General features: G+C 45.8%; 2 protein-coding genes across 3 annotated transcripts in view; both read right to left on the minus strand.

Annotated features, from left to right (window-relative positions):
* Window positions 1-138: 138 nt before the first annotated feature.
* Window positions 139-13,219, minus strand: ZXDC (ZXD family zinc finger C). The gene is made up of 10 exons (XM_074914482.1): window positions 12,160-13,219; window positions 11,177-11,329; window positions 10,165-10,243; window positions 9,909-10,039; window positions 8,813-8,983; window positions 7,566-8,251; window positions 6,762-6,846; window positions 4,817-4,989; window positions 3,422-3,523; window positions 139-2,382 (listed from the first exon to the last, which is right to left on the minus strand). The coding sequence occupies exons 1-10, from the start codon at window positions 13,217-13,219 to the stop codon at window positions 2,296-2,298; spliced, it is 2,727 nt and encodes a 908-aa protein (XP_074770583.1). The 3' UTR covers window positions 139-2,295.
* A 3,761-nt stretch (window positions 13,220-16,980) lies between these two features.
* UROC1 (urocanate hydratase 1) overlaps window positions 16,981-19,841 on the minus strand; it is a 44,198-nt gene continuing 41,337 nt past the window's right edge. Inside the window, exons 20-21 of one of the 2 annotated variants that reach the window (XM_074914162.1) lie at window positions 17,993-18,135; window positions 16,981-17,149 (exon numbers count right to left, since the gene is read on the minus strand). In XM_074914162.1, coding sequence (XP_074770263.1) covers window positions 17,995-18,135 — 141 coding nt within the window. In that variant the 3' untranslated portion in view covers window positions 16,981-17,149; window positions 17,993-17,994. Of the gene's footprint in view, window positions 17,150-17,800; window positions 18,136-19,841 lie in introns of those variants that run through there. The other variant, XM_074914161.1, reaches the window with a different exon arrangement.

The following is a 19,841-nucleotide window of genomic DNA, read 5'->3' on the forward strand; positions in this document are numbered from 1 at the left end:
GCTACACTTTAACCCAAAGGATAAGTTTCAGTACAGACTCCACTACTGTGGAGAAGACACAAGCGAAGGAAAAAAGCTCTGCGGAAAATTAGCTTTGACGTAAAGCATCCATACGAAGAACAATACTCTGTGACAAACTGACCATAAAAAAAAGCTTTATTAACCCTTTTGCACCAGCAGTTCTTCAGTTCTCCATTGCCAGCAATGGAGTTCCAGCCAAGTGATCCAATTTTCGGCCCCAAGAGGTTAGCACTTTACATTCACTTACAAAGCTGAGTGAGGTACATTTTCAGAAGTAAAAAGATTTGGTTGCAAGTCCCACAAAAAGATGGAGTGTTCCTTGGCCATTTTAATAGATTAAGAACTGGTATGGTCCTTGAGAACAGAATAATGCAGGCATTGGGAGCTCGAGGTGTCTCAGCTTCCAGGGAGAGCATGGGGAGCACTGGAGCAAGCCCCAGTAGTCCCTTCAGCACAATTCCTCCTCAACCTTTCCACCTCTCAGGAGCAGACTCCACGCTGCACTTACAGGAGATCTCATCTACCCATTAGTTTGGTTTGGAAACCCAACCTGAGAAGGTGAAGAGATTCTCCGGACATAAGTTGTAAACTCAGGATGAGAGGAACAGAGAGAGACCTTGATGCTCGGTTAAGCTAAAGATAGAAAAATAAAACTGGTTCAACCAGAGGATATAATACTGCCTACAAATCAGGATCTGAAGTTGAATGTAACCTGTATGCTTTTTTTTTCTCCCCAAGTCTTCAACCAAAAAAAAAAAAAAAGCATTTGTCTGGACACATACAAAGTTCAAAAGGCACAGGAAGTAAAAGGATTTCTGAATGACCTCATGTGAATTCAACATCAGTATAACTGTAAAATAAATAAATATGTGCAAGATTAGAAAGATTACAACGTTCTCCTGCATGACATATCTTATTTTGTAAAAAAAATACACATACGTGCATACACACACACCTCATTGAGAATAGAAAACAGTACATACACCCTTTTATCAAACTCCTATACATAATTTTATAGGCATTCAGTACATCACCATAAGAAACATTTAAATTACTACCTTAAAATGTAACCAAAGGTGGTTTTTTTTTTCCTATACAACCCTATACTTATTTAAGTGTCTGCAATCCAGATAATTACAGTACATACAACTTCTCTGCCCACCCCCATGAGAAACTGCAGTTTTTCAGTGGGGCGAATCTTCCTATGTAACAATTTTCTTCCTCTCATAAAATACTCTGACAACTGCATATTCTGTAAACCAGCCGGAAGCTCCAAGTGCATGTGATACTCTGGGATATCAATAAAGGACAAGAGTGAACAGTGTTCAGTTGGGGAAAAAAAAAGAAAGAAAAAAAAAAAAAAAAGGAAAACCAACCCAAAATGAAAAGGTAGTGGCCAGTTTACAGGTAACTTGGCAGCAGTTTACAGATGAGATAAAATCAAGGTGCTTAAATTTATGTGACAGTCAACATTCCTCCCAAAAAAGGGAACATAAAAGATAAAACAAAACCTCTCTCAAGATGCTGTTGGACTCTTAGCTAATCACTTACAGTGAGTACAGTTCTATTGCAGTTTTCTTTTTCAAGTTTTGCTGGAAGAATTCAGCAAAGTATTTGGGATGCAGGAGCAAGGAAAAGGAGAAACTCAACATGAGCTACAAACTGATTCACAGCTAAGTTAACATTTAGAATCTAGCTTTCTAAAACAAAGATTTTAGAGCATCTCATTTTCATGGCATAGGACATTAATTTTGTTACACGTGACACTTTATACCAGTTTTCTGCCAAAACACAGGGGCCGAAACAACTATTTTTTTCTGTGTGGAAAACACTTGCAAATTTTAGCTCTTAATTCCTTGATGTCACTGGCTCCAGCAGGAGACCAACGGAAGGAAAGTTTTAACTGTCATAGGCAGGATTATAAATTTGTACTTGTTAGCTGTAGAATACTTGCTTTCCTGTGAAAACAGTAAATACTACCTCAGTTTGAAGTTTAATACAGTACTTCTCCCTGAAACAACACTGTACAGCAGTCTGCCTCAGTCTCTCCAACCACCTGGCAGACGGGGTATCTTACACAGGCACATCAAGTGGAATTTACATTTTTTAAGAAAATCTTTCAGCTGCAACTGCCCTTATCAAATTGCAAAGAGTGCAACCATAACCCAGTACTCCTAGTTTTCATATTTTCCTTGGAAAAAGACCCAACAGTTATCTCACTCTGTCAAGACGCGATTGCCCAATTTGTTTTCAAGTCACCGTTTTTAATAACGGTCATTCCAGATCCTGTAGGTTTATTGTGCTTCCAGTGAACTGAGAGTTATCAGAACCTGCATCATCTTCAGTGGAATTGTGCGGTTCCTGTTAAAGCAAACAGACAGCACGAAGAGTTCAGTGCTTTCACCTCTAGATGCTTTTAATGCTTATCAGTAAGATTACCTTGACATTTATCCAACACCAGAGAAATGCTTTGAATGGTTTGGAGGGAACACAAAGCATTCCTGGTTTGGGGACCCACTCAAACAGTCCCGCTACAGTTTTCCCTTGGAACACTTCAGATGAGCATTACTCATGGAGATAAATTTAAAATCACTGACTATTTGCTTTTTCTCTATTAACTTTCTATTGTGGTCAACCATCCTAGCACCGTTCTTGCATTTCTAGGTTTATCACAGTGAGGTGCTCGCTCCTCTCAAATACAAGTTTTTAGTTTCTATCCAGGAGAAGCACACTTGGTAAGAATAACTGCACTGCAGAGTTTAACAAAACCAAACCCACATGGGTCAAGTAGAAAACGTGATTTAGGTACATGCTAATCATTCGTTGCTGCTCAGTCCTCACCTGCTCCTACTCACTAACATGCAGTTTACCAGAACAGCAGATGACAAAACGTTTACACAAGAAGCTGTATGAAGCTCTCTGCGTTCAAGCAACGCTGACACTCAGTAGTTAACAAGGGCAAGTAGTGGCACAAAGCCTGTAGAAGCAAGCAGGCTTTTTAGTCCAACTGCCAGTCCCACAGAGACACCGCTCTGAAATCCAGGTCACAATTTTCCCACTTCCCACCCATCCTGTAGCCTGTATATAAATTCTGATCCTCTTTCTTGACCCACTTAGTATCTGCAGGATGGGCTCAGGAAAACAAAGATGGGGCAGTTCAGCAATAAATGAGTAACATTTAGTTATTCATTACTCTGTAACAGGGGAAGAAAAACAACCACCTATGACGTGTCAAAGGTTGGTAACATACACAAGATAAACCTTGCAGTGCAGCTCTCTGCTTACTGCTACTTGCAAGTAAAATTAAACTCCCAATGAAAAACATATTTTCATTAGGCAAAACACTCTGTCTTCACTTCCAAGCTAGGCAATAAAACCCAAGGGCTCTGACATGCTCTACCTGAAGTATGTGAACAGGTAAATCCACTGTAAGCTGAGAATGTGACGAGGAGGACTGAGAGCTCAGCTGAAAGGGCAAATCTCCCTCTCCCGGGGAATCATCCTGTGAATGCAGAAACACGATGAAATTACAAGACCCCCCCCAGGAATCTCAGAAAAATATGGCAAATTTCACTCAGCCTCACAGTCATAAAAAGATCTGATCTACTACACTGTACTAGTAAGGCCTAGATCCACAAAGATACGTGGAAGGCTAACTACCACTTCTCTCTGAAACTAGCTCAGTGTGCAACTTATCATAATCAACTTGAAAAACTGGCAACATCTGAAAAGGCAGGAACGGTTCCTCTTCCAACAAACGTATCACTCAAAGATGCAACGTTTCATCACGTTGTGTGAAGCTGATACTTAACGCAGAAGTTACAAACCTTTACACCCATCAGAAAATGTGACAGATGAAGAACTCTGCCCATAGCTTCCTCCCTACCGCATGTCATTAGAAATAACGTGGAAAGAACTTACCCTCTCTCTGGATACTACACAGACATACACCTGGCCAAAATACGACCTGTCATGTTCCACTAATCAGCCCACATGGATTACTAGGTATTTTTAGAAAAAAAAATCTTAAGATTTATTTCAACAGTTTAGAGAAATAAGTTTAGGCTGAAACTTCATTTGGCAGGAGTCTTTTCTTGTCCACCTCATTTACCTTGTAAATGAGAGTTGGAGTAATGTAAGAATCTGGGGGAGTGTCAACAAAGAAAAAGACGAGGAAAAAGTCATACTCCTGTGCACCCCCTAAGTTAATTCATGCTACTAATCCTTTCCTTTTGCAAGAAAAGTTACCCCATACTTTGTGACAGGAATGTAGCATCTGTTTTGCTGCTGTCCTAACTGCCTGTCCTAGTAACTGCCTATCCAAACTAGGAAATTCCTAAGCCCTTGAAGGACCACAACTCTCACATGGAAAAAAATGGAAGTTTGCTAAAACTCTTAGCTCCACCACAGCGTTTCCTGCATCAAGTGTATCCAGCCTAAGAAGCTGACCGGGATGTTCCCTACAGTTACAGTGCCCATATGGTCCAGGCTGGACTGAATATGAGTACTGAACCAAATAAAAACATCTTGCCCATTTCTACAATGCCTCTGTTTGGGTCCCCAGCAGTTCTCTGACTGAACCAGCTCTGTTTTCAGGCATTCCAGTTTCACACACACTTCCCAAAAAAGTGCTTCTTGCAGACACCTGGCCCTAAGGGACGCGGTACATCCAGCAGATCTCAAAATCCCGCCTAGGGGCAGCACTACCTGAGTTCACTGATACTCAGATTCTTCCATAAATGTGTCAGTTTGGGTAACAGAGAAGATGAGCATGTTCTCCCTCCTCAGCTCTTACCTGAAGAAGCTGAATTTGCACATACTGGGCTCCAGTGGCGGGGTCCCTTATCGTCAGCCCTCCATTTGGCAGAACTATGTTGCCACCCAGTCGACTGCCAGGAGCAGAGGATGAAAAGGTGGTAGGGCTTACTTTACCACCCTTGCTTTTCCTCTGACCAGAGCCAGATGCCCCTAGAAGAGAGCAATTTAAGTGTTTAGCAAATTGCTTCCAACCATCTAAAGTTTCCTGCCAGTATTTTTCAATTTCATGCAGTTAGACAGCAAATGCCTGAACAGTGCAATATAATTCTGATAACTGCTAAAGACCAGAGAGCAATCAGCTGATCAACTCCAACTGCTGACTAAGCACCTTTTTCCATGAATGCCAATAAAACCACATCACAAACTGCTAAGCTTAGGGCTCACCCCTGTGGTAGCACAGGACTATCAGCCTATTTGTAGAGTTATAGAAAGGAATTAGGAAGCAGAACTGCATTTTCTATTTTTAATTTTGCAACTCATTTCCTGAGAAGTGATACACATCATTTTTCTAAATTGTGAAGATCATCCATCCAGAAGGATTTCAAGGGCCGTTAGGTAGAATGGGCTACAGAAGTACAACTACCACAACCTGAAGCATTTTTCAGTTTAGAGCAAGACAAAACAGCTGCTTTCATCACAAGCTGAAAACCAAAAATCTAACCAAAATAAATGTAAGGATACAAACCTGTCAGCTGTTTCAGGTTTTTGGTTTGATTTTTAAGTGTATAGTAAACAGAAGGCTTGGATAACTTATTTTTAAACACTGAACTTCCCTCTAGAGTGTTCATTCAACTTAGTTAAACCAGTTAGAAATACAAGACTCTTTAGAGTGCTTTGAGACACGCAGAGTAGCATTAAGGCAACAATTGTGAAAAGTAGACTGCTGGGAGTTTTGGGCAGGAACAGAAACAGGAATTTTCTGAGCTCGTTTTAGGAGACATGCAGATGAAGCACAATCACCTTTTTAAACCGAGGTCCAAAAGACACGTTTGATGATACACACACGTGTTTGACAATACACACTCAGAACTAGCTTCATAGAGCAGTTATCCTTCTGTGATGACTCACTGAACAGAATTTCTGCAGGTATGCCTTTTACAAATACAGAAACACGACAGTGCTCAATTGAAAACTAGTCTCTTAACTCACCTTAAAAATGATCACCTTGATTTTCAGAGGTGGAAGGTCTAAGAGGCAGCAAGCAAGAACTAAACTATAAATATATACATACACACATGTATGACAGTCCACCCCAGCCCCAAGGGCAGACACAGCTGAAACACTGAGCTTGTGCAAGCCCTGTGAGCCACGGAGCACAGCTTGATCTGACAAGGTAACGGTGTATAATTCACATCAGGCAGCTCTGAGCCAAACTACAGTTTAAGAGGACACATCTTAAACCATGACCTAAACCTCACCCTACACAAGAACTCTCTCCAAGGCTAAAATCTAAGAGAGCGGTTTGAGTATTTCTAGATAACTAAGAAATAAATTTGTTAATACTGCACAGACACAAAGTGAAACACAGAAGCAAAACAAATCCAGCTGATGTTTTTGTTGTCTGTACTGAGTAAAAGAGAACCCACTAGTAAGACCAAAAGCAGAAACAACAGAACGCAAAGTGACCTGAATTTTGTTTTAATAAGAAAATAAAAAGCAGATGAAGAGATGGATGGATAGTGTCTTGTTAACAATCATGAAACATATGGTGCAGATTTCTTTGTAAACTTCCTGTGAATTTGATATTCCACAGAATGTGACTATCCCAAGTAACAGATGGTACACCACATGCATAGTTATTTTAACTAGCAATAAACCGAACGGTATATTTAAGAATGTACTCAGATACCTGCTCTCATTTCACTGCCAAAACCCCTTAATAATTGTATTTAGTAAATTTAACAAAATTAATTGCTTCTCACCTGTACTGCTCCCATTCCCTTTTTGTTTTCTTTTCTTGGCTAGCTGAATGGCTCTGTAGTCTGTTCTCGCAGACCCACTGCTCTCCTAATAAAAAAAAAATAAATTCAAGAGATTCAAAGCTTTTTGAATGCAAGAACAAACCAAGACAATGAACACAGACTAATGAGTTCTCAGTTGCAGTTATCTTTTATGCTGAAAACACTGAATTCGTTTCCTGTGCTCTTCTAACTAGTTTCAATAAATTCCTTGTATGTACTTAATATCTGGAGTTCGACACACAAAGAAGTTAGCTGCACAATTGTAAGTTTTCAGATTTTAACAGCGCAAACTTTTACTTTGTAACGTATATATAAAGAGTTATGTCTGCAGTAACCCAGTAAAGCAGAAAGGGAAGAGTACTTAAAACAGGAACGAGGACTGAGATAAAAATGTTTCAGTTACTCTCCAGACCAAGCCTCTCCCTGGAATAAAATGCACAAGATGTATCACATATTGTGAGGTATTCTTGTAAATTCCGTTTTATTCTCAGGCGGGTGGATGTTTATTTTTTAATCCCTTGTTTTGAAAGGTTCTCCTTTAACTCTCCCCACCAGAATTCCATTATTTTATTTAAGAGAACTTAGCACCACACTGAATCTACTTCTGACAACACACTATTCAACCTATCCTCCTTCATCAAAAAAAGCCAAAATGCATCATCTGCAAAATCTGAGGGAAAGGTCTCCCTATGAGGCACAAGTAGCAATGGATATCCTCAAAGTCACGTCAGTCATCTAGGAGCAAAATGAATAGTTACTGCATACCAAAAACGAACTGCCAGTCACTGTCCCAAGATCCATTTCTTTCTGTGCACTGTAGCTCCCTGGAGGGTTGGAGAAGACAAACTGCGTCACGACTTTGCTGCCCTCTTGTTGACCAACAACATCCGAGCTAGGAAGCAAACTCCTTTCAACTTTAGTCGGTGTTAGTAACTCGGGCACGTTGGTGCTGCCAAGGCTACTAGAAGGGGTCAAAGTGGCCGTGTCGATCGTTAAATTATTGCTGGATGTCAAACCGTGCACATCTTGACTGGAATTCCTCACCGACAAGGATGCTAGAGAACCCAAGGCTTCTGCATTGACAGTCTGTACGTCATCCAAATTTAAAGTGCTTTGCTGTAGAACTGTCGCGCTGGTTCCCAGCAAGAGAGAACTGTCCAGGCTCTGCGGCATATCGCTGCTCGCCACCAGGATCAAGGGATCGACTGCCTGGCTTAGAGAATTGTTACTGCCAGGCAGGTTTCCTCCGAGCGTGGAGCCCACCGAGGCAACGTCGATCGTGACAATTCCAGAGTTCACCAGCGCCATGTCTGTTGTGATTCCAGAATTGTTACTAGAGACGTTGGAGAACAGGGACACGAGGTCGATGTTGCTGAGATCGCTCTGGCCCGGACTAGTGAGTTCGCTGCTGGGTGTGAGGGAGCTGGTTGCTTCGAGTTGAGTTAGGAGATCTGGGAGAGAAGAGTTTAGTGATAAGACAAGATCTTTCATCACACAATGGGGAGGAAAAATCGAAGTGATCAAAGGAGGAAACTTAAAACTCTAGATTCTCAGCCTACTAAAACACTTCCCAACTTCCCTAAAAGCAGATTTCAGGAAAAGCAGCTTACTGAAATGAGGTCATACTGTAAGAAATTTCAATCACAAAAACACTTGCCAAAAGATAACACTAAGGCAGTCCAGACTAAGCCAGGTTGTAGCAGAGTGCAAAAAGAAGTGGTTTTAGTCCCTGCTCATATTTTACAGACGGTGTGGAAAAGGACAAGCTCCACTTCATTTAGAAAAGCCGCAATTTCTCACAGTTTCACACAGGTCAAGCTCAAGTCTCACTTTCTGACACCCAGTTCCCACTGAAAGTTTTAAGGGAGGAAAACCAACTCCAGTCTCGGTGAAGATTCTGCCATTCAGATCAATGGGGCTTGGATTTCAACATTAGTAAATACACATTTTTCCTTAGTAAAACATTTAGTTTTTCTATTGCACCCTCCCATCGTTTGAAACAAATACTTTACCTGGGCTGAAGTTATGCTGTTTGACCATGTGTGTCTTCATACTGTGTTTGGAAGTGAACAACTTATTACAGCTTGATACAGGGCAACGAGTCTTTAACGAGTCCACATCCTGAAGATGTTTTTTGGAGTGAATATACAGACTACTTCGTGCAGAAAATTTCGCACAACAGCCTGCAAGAAGATACACAAGGCTTTAAAGTTTGATGTTCGTATTTAGCATCTTAACAACACAAATCAAGAGTAGCTCTGCAGAACTCTAGCTGCTATTTTGCAGCACCTGTGCATACATTCAGAAGAATCAGAAGAAAGCCAAATATACATTTCCTTGTTTTCCTCCATCAAGGACATCTCACTGGGTAGGATAGTTCAGCAAGAACTGTTTCTGACAAGAAACTCTTAAATCATTCAGTATAATGCACAACTTTTCCCTACTATGGCATCTTAAATGTAAACTCTTCACGACGACTGCTGGCAAAACCTTTAAAAGGATCAACAATCACTAAGTAGAGCTGCTTTACTTTGTGAAGCAGAATATTCCAGATGAGACCCAAAATCTTTGTTCCTGGAGTGCTGCTGAGGTGATGGAGATAGTGCTAACAAACCCAGGGAGCATGAGCGGGGCTCCCGTGTGACCACAGGAGATGCCATTCCCCCCCACCACCCCACCCCTGGGACCACCGCAGCACAACCACCAAACGCTCGAGATGACACATCACAACAGCCAAACGTGACCTTGAAGGTGCTGGACTGGACCACTTCTCATTACTTCTGATGAATCAAGTGAAAGAGCTGAGCTACAGAAACTGAGTATCAGAAGTAAGATTTTTCAGAATAAGGTAGTCCTGTTCATCACAAAGGCAAAAAAAACCCCAATCAATCAAGCTAGAGCATGAACCAATGTTTTCTCCACAATCCACGAATTTGAGGATGGCCACTCATTCAGTTACAATGTCTTCTGCTTAGTCTTCTTCCTTCAAACTGTTAGAAGACTCACGCTAAATTGCTCCAATCCTGTAACGACCTTGTGTTTGGGGAAAGACACACAATCTTTAAGCAATATACACACTAATTACCAGATAAAACAGTTGAACAATACCTTCTACAGGACACTCGAAGGGTTTTGTGCCAAGGTGAGTTATACTGTGGCCTTTCAAGTGTTCTGCTCTTGTGAAGGACTTCCCACAGCCTTCAACGGGGCACATAAACCTCCTGTCATCTTCGTGTTTCCTACAAGGGGAGGAAATTGCCATTGGCATGTTTAAATCCACTGCTGCTTAAGTACTGGAAGAAAAACAAATAAACAAACAAACAAACAGCAAGTAACTTAGGGCAGTATAATCAGAAAAGGCTACCTTTTATGCCTCAGCAGCTTGGACATACTGGTGAAAGACCAGCCACAACCTTCAAAGTCGCAGATAAAAGGCCTTTCACCTTAAGCAAAGAAAGGTTACGTTAATAATCTAATACAGAAATACACACTGCTACTAAAAAATCTCAAAAGCTGCTTAAATCGAATTAATTTAGGACAAGAAGACTCAACCAACCGCTCCTGAAATTCACAGCCAAGTACTGGGAAGCTCCCTCCCCCCTCGTAAAAGCTGAGTCTTCTTTAATTCAAGGCCACTGCATCCTTCCCTCTGCACCAGGGAGCACAGATAATTATCAAGGCATCTCACATGCATCTGAGCCATCCTGAAGGCACTTCAATAACCAACAACAGCATTATTCAAACCAGAAACGCTGGAGCAGGGGAGGAATGTGAAGAGTTTCCCCATCCGCCCTCCCCCAGGACTCGCTGCAGCCCCCATTCCCTACCCCCTGCACCCCCTGGGGGGAGAAGTAGAGAAATCCGGAACAAAACTGAGCCTGGGAAGAAGGGAGGGGCGGGGGAAGGTGTTTTTAAGATGTGGTAATGCTTCTCACGTGCTGTCATTGTTAGTCTTTGAATTAAAGCGATGTTCTTTTTCTTCCCCTCCCTGTCCTTATCTCGATTCCCAAAGACTTTTGCTTTATCTTTGTCTTTCCCATTCCTGAGGGGAACTGGGTGACTGAACAGCTGCATGGTGCCCAGTTGCCCTCCGGGCTCAACGTTTTGAATTTGGGAATAGAGCTGGGATCATTTTTCTGAACAGAGTTGGCATGCCAAAAGCCACAGCTTTGCACGGCCACAGGTACTTCACACCTGGGCAGTTCGTTCAGCAGACTGCTACCCCGCGGGAGGCCAAGAATCAAATGTTTTTCCTGACTCCAAAGAACTCACGTCACCCTTGCTCCTGACTTTCATTTTTTCCAGGAAACCACAGTACACTCCGCACACGGTATCTTCCATGTACTTCCCCAGGTACAAGTGACCCTTGTGAATACCTGTGTGACTCCTCATGTGGATTTTCAGTCGGCAGGCTTTGTCATACTGCTTGTTACAGCCAGGGAACGAACAGGAGAATTGCTCTTGCTCTCTGAAGTGGGCTCGATTATGGGAGAATAACGCACTCACTGTGATGAACGTTCTTTCGCAGCCTGGGGAGAGAAGGGAAACAGAATACAAAACTGAATCCGGGGCAACTGAGTTCTTTTTTCCCCTCCCCACTCTTCCCGAGGGACCTTCATGATCCTTTTTCCAAGATATTTGGAGTTTGTGATCTTATTTCCAAGGTATGACATCCTGGCAGGTGGAATAACCAAACAGGGCCCTCCTAAACTACACTGCCCCCAGGGATTGCAATTAGAATCACAGAACCATCCGGGTTGGAAAAGCCCTTGCAGCTCCTCCAGCCCAACCATGACCCTCCCCCTGACCCTTCCCAACTCCCCCAGATCCCTCAGCGCTGGCTCAGCCCGACTCTTCAACCCCCCCAGGGATCCCGGGGACTCCCCCCTGCCCTGGGCAGCCCATTCCAACGCCCAACAGCCCCTTCTGCACAGAAATCCTTCCTCAGAGCCAGCCTGACCCTGCCCTGGGCAGCTTGAGGCCATTCCCTCGGGGCCCGGCGCTTGTTACTGATTTAGCCAAGGCGGGCAGCCGGGTTTAAGACAGAGCACCGCAGACTTTCACTGTGACTTTGGGTGTTTCACTACCCCAGCACAAACCCACATGTAAAGTGACCAAACTCTCGCTATCCTCCTGCTCCCAAACTCTATCTGAGGGGGCCTGGAGCCTCGGCGCTCAGAGAGGGGGAAGGCCACGAAGAGGAAAGGTGGGGCAGGTGGGGAGGAAAGGGAGGAAAAGCGCAGCACGGCAGGGAGCCCATCCTCACCCAGGCGAGCTGCTCAGGGCGCGGCTAATTTTTTTTTTTTTTTTTTTTTGGAAAGAGAGGGAACCAAGCCGCGGAGGCCCGGCGGCAGCTTACCGGGGAAGTCGCAGCGGTAGGGCCGCTCGGGCTCCAGGTGGCTGCGGCGGCGGTGGGCGGCGAGGCGGGCGGCGCTGGGGAAGCGCTGCCCGCACGCCTCGCACTTGTGCGCCGCCTCCTGCTCGTGGGCGCGGCTGTGGGCCCGCAGGTTGTAGACGGTGGTGAAGCGCTTGGCGCAGCCCGGCGCCGCGCAGGCGAAAGGCCGCAGCTTGTCGTGCGAGTGCAGGTGCCGCCGGAGCTTGTAGGCCGTGGCGAAGGACCAGGCGCAGCCCGGTACCGGGCAGCCGAAGGGCCGCGCCGGCGCCGCGCTGCCCCGGCCGTCCTCGCCGCCGCCGTGCGCCGAGAGGCGGTGCAGCCGCAGCTGCTGCTTGCGGGGAAAGGCCTCGCCGCACCGCGGCTCCGGGCAGGGGAAGGCCGGCGGCGAGCGCGGCCGCGGCCCGCCCGGCGGCTCGGAGGGGCTGGCGGCGGGCGGAGGAGGCGGCGGCGGCGGGGCGGGCGGCGCGGAGCCCGCGGCCTGCTCGGCGCCGGGGCCCAGCGTCAGGACGCCGTTCTCGATCCGCACCACCAGGCTCTGGTTGTTGATGGTGATGGTCCCCGAGAAGGAGCCGTCCTCCGCGCCATCGCCGTCCGCGGGCAGCGGCGCCGGGGGAGGTGGAGGAGGAGGCGGCGGCGCCGAGCCGGGGGCCTCCTCCGGCGGCTCAGCGGGCGGCGGGCCGGGCTGGGCGCGCCCCGCTTCGCCGCCGCCCGGGCCGGTCTCGGCCGCGCCGCGCACCACGTTGAAGACGAGCAGGAGCCCGTCGTTGTCGGGCGCGGGCCCCCCCGCCGGCGGCGCGCAGGGGCCGGGCGCCGGGTTGGCGCCGGGCTCCGGCTTCTCCTCCACCAGCAGCACCGGGAAGCTCACGTAGAGGCCCGACGCGGCGGTGCTGGAGGCGGAGGCGGGCGGCGGCTCCCAGGCGGGCGGCGGGCGGCGCGGGGCGGCGGGCGGCGCGGCGGGGCCGCCATGTTGGGCGCCGGGCCGGGCCCGGGCCGCCTCCGCGGCGGGCAGCCCCTGCGTTTCCATCTTGGGGGTCCCTGTAGCAGCGGCTGAAACCGGAGCCGCGGGGCGGGGCCGGCGCGGGCCGGCGCGGAAACACGGAGCGCGGATTCCCGGAGCGGGGGCGGCGCGGGAGGCGCCGCCGAAACCCGGAGCGCGGAGTTGCGGAACGGGGCCCGCTCCTCCCCTGCTGCCGTTCCCCCGGCGGGCCGCTCGCCCCCATCGGCTTCTCCTCGCCTCGGCAGGGCTGGCCCCGTGCGTGTGCGCTCGCTTGTGCCTTCGGGGCTAGCGGATGGCCGGAGCGGCCCGGCTGGAATTATTCAGGAGTTGGGGATTCTTCAGCTACCTGTTAATGGCGAGGAGGGAGCTGCCCCAGAGCAGAGCGGCCCTGAACTCACACCCCCCTTTGGGGAGTTGCGGTGGGGAAACAGAATCCCAGAATCATCTGGGTTGGAAAAGCCCTTGCAGCTCCTCCAGCCCCACCATGACCCTCCCCCTGACCCTTCCCAACTCCCCCAGATCCCTCAGCGCTGGCTCAGCCCGACTCTTCAACCCCTCCAGGGATCCCGGGGACTCCCCCCTGCCCTGGGCAGCCCATTCCAAGGCCCAACAGCCCCTTCTGCACAGAAATCCTTCCTCAGAGCCAGCCTGACCCTGCCCTGGGTCCCAGACTTTAGCCCAGCAGGACTACGGAGACTCCCTTAGGAGCCGGCTGGAGCGATGCAGAGCTCCTGCTCCGAACAGCGCCGCAGGCAGGCTGGGGGGAGTGCGGCCCCATGGAAGGGGGGCAGGAGGAGCCCTGCGCAGCGAGGGGCAGGCTGCAAGGGAGGGAGGGAAAAAGGACAAACACGGACTAAAAGAGACTGAAGGTAGGAAAGAGGCTCCGAACTGACATATTACTCAAGTCAGTTGAACCTACGCAAAAAAATTCTATACATTTAGTTAATGCCTAAAACCCTTCTGCGTCTTTTTTTTTTTTTTCCCGTTCTTGGGCAGAGCTTTTTTTTTGAGAGAACATTCGGTTGCCTTCTAGCTGCCTAATGCTTACAAAAAAGGAAAATTGTCCTGTATTTGCCATGGAAATGACACCAGTCCCCTCCTGCTGTGGGACTGATGAGCAGTCCCAGCAGATGGTGCTGTGATCGTTCCACTGCTCAAATTTTTTCTCCTTCCCGCTGAACAATTTAGCATCAAATCTCCAGCAGCAAGGACAGGAGAGGCTTGCCAGGCACACTCAGCTCCAGGGAAGCTGGTACTTCTTGCCCTAGAGCTGTCGGTACCCCCAGAGCTCCACTGTGGACCTTTCACAGCCAGAGTCTGAAGTCCCTGGGTGCTCAAGCTCAGCATCCTCCAAAAGCCCCATTACCTACCTTGCTGCTGACTGGCCTGATCCTGGCTGCCCCTAGCCCTCCTGAACTCCCTAGGGAGCTCTTTGCAGTACCTGCCTTCACATTCCTAGGAAAAGAAAGCTCGGCCCAGGCATTTATTGCTTAATACACAGGTGCATCCCTGGTTGAAGGATGTCAAACCTGAAGGAGAAAGTAAAAAAACAAAAAAAACAAAACAAAAAAAAAAAATCAAGCCACAAATTGCTTATGTTTGCCACAGCATGGAGAAATTCAACAGGACCCTAACTAGGAAAGCTAACAGCCCTCATGTCACAAGCTTTATACATTTGTACATTTAAAACCCACTGTAATTACAGACACGAGCGTCCTGCATGAATTATCCTTTGTCACCAAGCTCTTTCCTCTATCTGCAACCAGGCACAAGCTTTTTGGGTCAAGTGTCTGGTTTTTGAGGAAAGCATTAAGCTACTACAATTCATAGGAAGGGTGAATCTTGCCTGGGACAAGCTTGAGACTTCACTACAGAAATTCAGTACCTCTACACCCACTGCCTGGATCTGATCTGATGCAACCCCTGCAGATGCACGGCTTGAAGACTGCTCTCCCTGTACTGGGTTTGTCCAGCAGCGAGGTGAGCTACCTAAAAATGTCAGCAGCATCCCCACAGAACGACACGACGGCCCATTCACAGTCCCAGCTTCTCTGCAAACGAGTAGAGAACAGATAAGATGAGGCTCAGCAGAGCTCAGAAGGGGAACCTTCATTCTGGGCTTGTTCGTGGTTTCTGTATGTTGGAAACCACCCGCTGTTTCATTCCAGCCCCCAAAGCCAGTTCACATTTGTTAAGTGCTTTAGACACGCAGTTAAAAGGCCAAAGCAGATTGAAATGTACACACGTAGCTATGTAAACTACATTAAAATAAACAGCAGTGAATAGTCATCAACATGTCCAACTGCTCATCAGTTCACTGCCTTTCTGTCACCCGTTTTGCCTTATTGATGCTACCTCATTACTAAAGACTTCGTGATCTGAACTTCAACTAGTAGCTCTTCTATAGCACTCATACATTTGGGTTCTGTATCTCCTTACACTTAGTCCAGAGTTACAAACTTCCAAGGACTTGAGTGGCATTAAACATAAGTATACTTGCAGGGTTAATGTCCTCTGGTCAATAAAGCCACAAGGAGAAAATAGGGTTCGGGGGTTTTTTGGGGGGTTTGTGGGCTGGTTTTTTTTTTGCCTGGGATAAAGGTGAACATGCTGGCAGCTACCCCAGTACTAAACAATACAAAGGTGAAGAATTCACGATAAATACTCCTTCAACATTTTGTCTTTGGTGGATTTTCAACTCAGACTTAACATGAATCTGTGGAGCAGCTCTACATTCGTTAGTACAGAAAAGCCAGTGTTTTTTCTGGTTGGTCTTGACAAAACAGTACCCTAGTGCTTTTGGGCTACGAAGACTAGAGTGGTTTTGTACAATACCAAGATACTAACTTTGGACCCAGTCCAGAGTGGTTATTAATAATAAGTAATGCATAACATATGTCAAAGCAAAGGCTGTCAAATCTGGCTGACAACTACTCGCATCTCAAACGTAGAACTTGGCATGTGGGCATTTTTTCCATAATATAAAGCAATTCTGATCAACTGCAGATTGCACTTCACAGAAGGTTCCGTTACAAGCAGATGTCAGACTCTCACTATTCATCTGGAGACATACACAGTACGTGAACAGAGTAAAGAACTGATATGTGATCCAAAATAAATGCTTTCCTTTCCTTGGCACCAGAGGCAGTACAGAGTGGCAGCTCACCTGGCAAGTACCACAGGGTCTAACAGTTGTGCAGTTTCCTGAGACCCCACAGTCCTGAGGACTGCAGCTCATCACACCTCACCCGCAGCAGCCAACACAGATTTACCTGTCTAACCCCCCTCCCTTCCAAGGGGTAACGGGTGCCCGGGAGACAGAGACAGGCCAGATCAAGTGCAAAACTATGTCCGTGCTGGGGGATTGCTGAGGCTCTGTGTTTGTGTCTGAATGAGGCCCAGATGCAAGGGCCACGCTACGCATGAGATGTGATAGCCAAGAATCATTTTTGTACGCACACACACACGTACATATAGATATGTAAAATATGTTTCTGTAAATATACACGTACATATCTCGATATGTACATGTATGGGGGCTTCAGAGTAAGCCTCAAATTTTGGTTCAGCATCACAGCTGATCAGAACAAAATCTGACTTACTGTTCACACAAATATAATAGTAGGCTCACGTGCAAAATATACATTCTTTCAGTTGCATATAGGCACACTGGGTTCCGTGCCTTCCTCACTCTTCCCAGGAAAAAAGGAGACCAAAAAGACCTTTCTATCTCTATTTTATCTTATAATCAACTCTCTGTGAAGAAAGTCCACACCGTCTTTGGTGCTTTAGTTTGTTTCCCACCAGTTGTGTTTTAGTTCAGAAGTCTACACAATCATTTTGTTTGCGTCAGTCACATCCAAAAGGGTGAGTAGCCCAAAGCAGCAGCCAGCACTAAGGATCTAGATTTTCTGGAGGTTTCCATCCATTTAGAAGCTGCTCAAGTGCAACGAGGTTCTACAAAAGAACAAATTCATCACTGTGAGGCAGCAAATTACACACATCAGATTCAGCAGAGTGGCACCATCTCAGACTGATGCGGGATTTGACTCATGCTAATTTATCTTGAGTTGTTCTATATTTTCCTGGCCTTGCTCGAAGATGTTTGGAAATAATCTAGTCCTTAACTGCCCTTAGACTTTTCCACCCACTTACTACTGCATTCTGTTCCTGCTTGGGGTGAAAAATCTGGGGTGAAAGTTTCAGGGAAAAACCTGCAGGCTTGCTGCACTTAAGCAGTTTATCTGTTGCTTCCTTTTGCAATCACCAAATGCTTTTATGGCAACAGAGAAAAGCTCGAGTCTAGCACATGTGGCATCAGTCCATCCTCCACCAGCTGAAGAACAAGTTTGTTTACACACCCACATGTTTGGCTACTAGATTTCGTGGCTCTTTGCTGACAGCAGCAGACTCAGAATTCAAATGAAGAGTTCCAATTTCCATTCCACACTTGATCTACCAGACCTAAGAGTCTCCTTAGTTTATGAATTAATCAGAAATAAGTGGATTTTTTTTTCCCATTTAATTTTCAGGGACAAAATTCAAGTTCTTCACCTTACAATGAAAAGTTTCTTATTGCAAACATTGTTCCAAATATGTTAGTGAAAAGACTTTCTGACACCAGTGAACCTGGCACAAACAGATACAGATTTGTCCTATTAACAAGTTACAGGGGGGAAAAAAAGAACTCAGAAGGAAGAGATATTTGGAAACCTTTTATCATTTGGCCAGAGAGCAAACTAGGGGATCAAGGAAGCAACTTCAAATGTATCTGCAAGGTCAACGTTGGGCTTGGAATACCATTAATGTTTTGTGGCCTGCTCCAAGATGTTCTCGTCCACCACCTTGTGAGGGAGAGTCACCTTCAACGTGTCATTCTCTTTCATCGCTCGGCAGATGGTTTCATAAGCATAGTCATTACCTGACCAGCAACGTCTGGCAACCTGTCAGACCAGAATATCAATGGGGGGTAAAAATCCTAAAGTTCTCTTGCCACATCCATCTTACACAATATTTGCACAAACAGTGGCACCCAATTTCATGACAATTCTCTCACTAAAAATAATTGCGCACTCCGTCCCAGCTCTGTAAAACTAGTACTTGCTTTAGATAACATTATCATTTCAGCAGTTGATGCTTTTGTGGTGAGATACATATTTAAAAAGGAAAATGTCACTCAGTGCATTTTCAAAATGTGAAATCAAGGAGCCAAATTCTCTGCCAGCATGTAAGGATGAAAGTCCATGGACATTCAGGGAATTGGCAAACCCCTCTTCCAACAGCAAAGCTCTAAATTTTGATCTACATACAAGCAAGATTCCCCAGAAAAAGTCAAAATTTGGCACAAAAGAAGTCCTTCCCTCTGTTCAATGCCTTACAAATCTCTATTATGAATTACAAATCATTGTCTGAAATATTCAGACTAGAAAGTCTTCAAGAAAGAAAATACTTGGGTTTCAATTTAGCAAAATATTTAAACATGTGATTGATGTAAGTCTAATACGTTCCCAGGATCACAGCAGTAACAGCTAGAAATGAGCTTTCAGGTCAACAACCCAATTTCCCTGCCACTCACCTATGATTAACTCCTGGCAGTATATTTTCAAGGCTACACTCCAATTTCTTTCCAGCCTTGTATATAATACGGGTAGCATTCTCAGACTGTCCTTTTTTCAACATCTGTGTGGAGGAGTGGGGATTTTGCTTGCAATAAAGCAGAGCAGCAAAAGATTTATTGGGTTTTTAATAGGCTCTCTCTGATACACAGCTCTTGTTAAGGATCTGTCTTTATTATTCTAATCTACAAATTAATATAATTGTCCTCCTCCTCCTGCCTTAATAGTTTAATACTGTGTTTTTTCAGACTTGGGACAGCAAATACATGCAAATTGTTCCTCCTCCTCTTCTACTCCCAGTCATGCCAGGTCTTACGGGGAGAAAAAAAATGTTTAGGTCTAAGGCAAGAAGGAATTCTGCAGTTCTCTTGAGAAGTAAACCAGAACAGATCATGCCAGCATTGGCAAGGAGCTCCCTCAATACATCAGGTCCTTGTGAGGTTACACGGCTGAAATGCAGCAGGTCTTGCCCTTTAATTAGACTGTGCATCACTATGTCCTGTTGATTTGGTTCCCTGCAAGTACTGAATCAAAACCTCTCTGCCACTTCAGAGATACGATCCTAGTCTTAAACCCAGACAGAATCTATCTGGACACTAATGGAACACAAAAACTCTAACGGTTTTTGTCCACAAAACCAAGGATTGGACGAGCTGGCTCTTAAATGACAAGCCTTTCAAGATCCCTAGATTGAGAAGTTAGGAATAGACAAGACTGAAGTTCATATAATTGTTAATTGTATTATGCAGGCAAATAACAATGCCAACATGTCCAACAAAATTATAGTAACCATGCTTCCCTTTCTGCTGGGAATTTACTGGGCTCCAATTGGGATTTACTGGGCTCCAATATGTTGTAAAGTCCAAAGGGATGGTCCCAACACTTGACAGTAAGTCCCTTACCCAGGAATTACTCAGCCTCTTTTATTGACTTAAAGTCTTTTGAAGTTGGTTAGAGGAAAAAAAAACCCAAAGAGACAAAACAGCTCATTGACTCTAGTGGAATCAACCTCATAACCACCTGTATTAGAAGTG

This window comes from Athene noctua, chromosome 10, assembly GCF_965140245.1.
Source record: "Athene noctua chromosome 10, bAthNoc1.hap1.1, whole genome shotgun sequence".
Classification (NCBI taxonomy): domain Eukaryota; kingdom Metazoa; phylum Chordata; class Aves; order Strigiformes; family Strigidae; genus Athene; species Athene noctua.

What these genes read in the sequence shown, in the direction of transcription:
- ZXDC (XM_074914482.1), bottom strand. Translation starts at nt 13,219, where the DNA reads ATGGAAACGCAGGGGCTGCCCGCCGCGGAGGCGGCCCGGGCCCGGCCC. An exon ending in AAGCTGCTGAGGCATAAAAG is followed by an intron (nt 10,040 to 10,164) that starts GTAGCCTTTTCT and finishes CTCCCCTTGTAG; the next exon opens with GAAACACGAAGATGACAGGA. An exon ending in CTTCGAGTGTCCTGTAGAAG is followed by an intron (nt 8,984 to 9,908) that starts GTATTGTTCAAC and finishes ATCTTCTTGCAG; the next exon opens with GCTGTTGTGCGAAATTTTCT.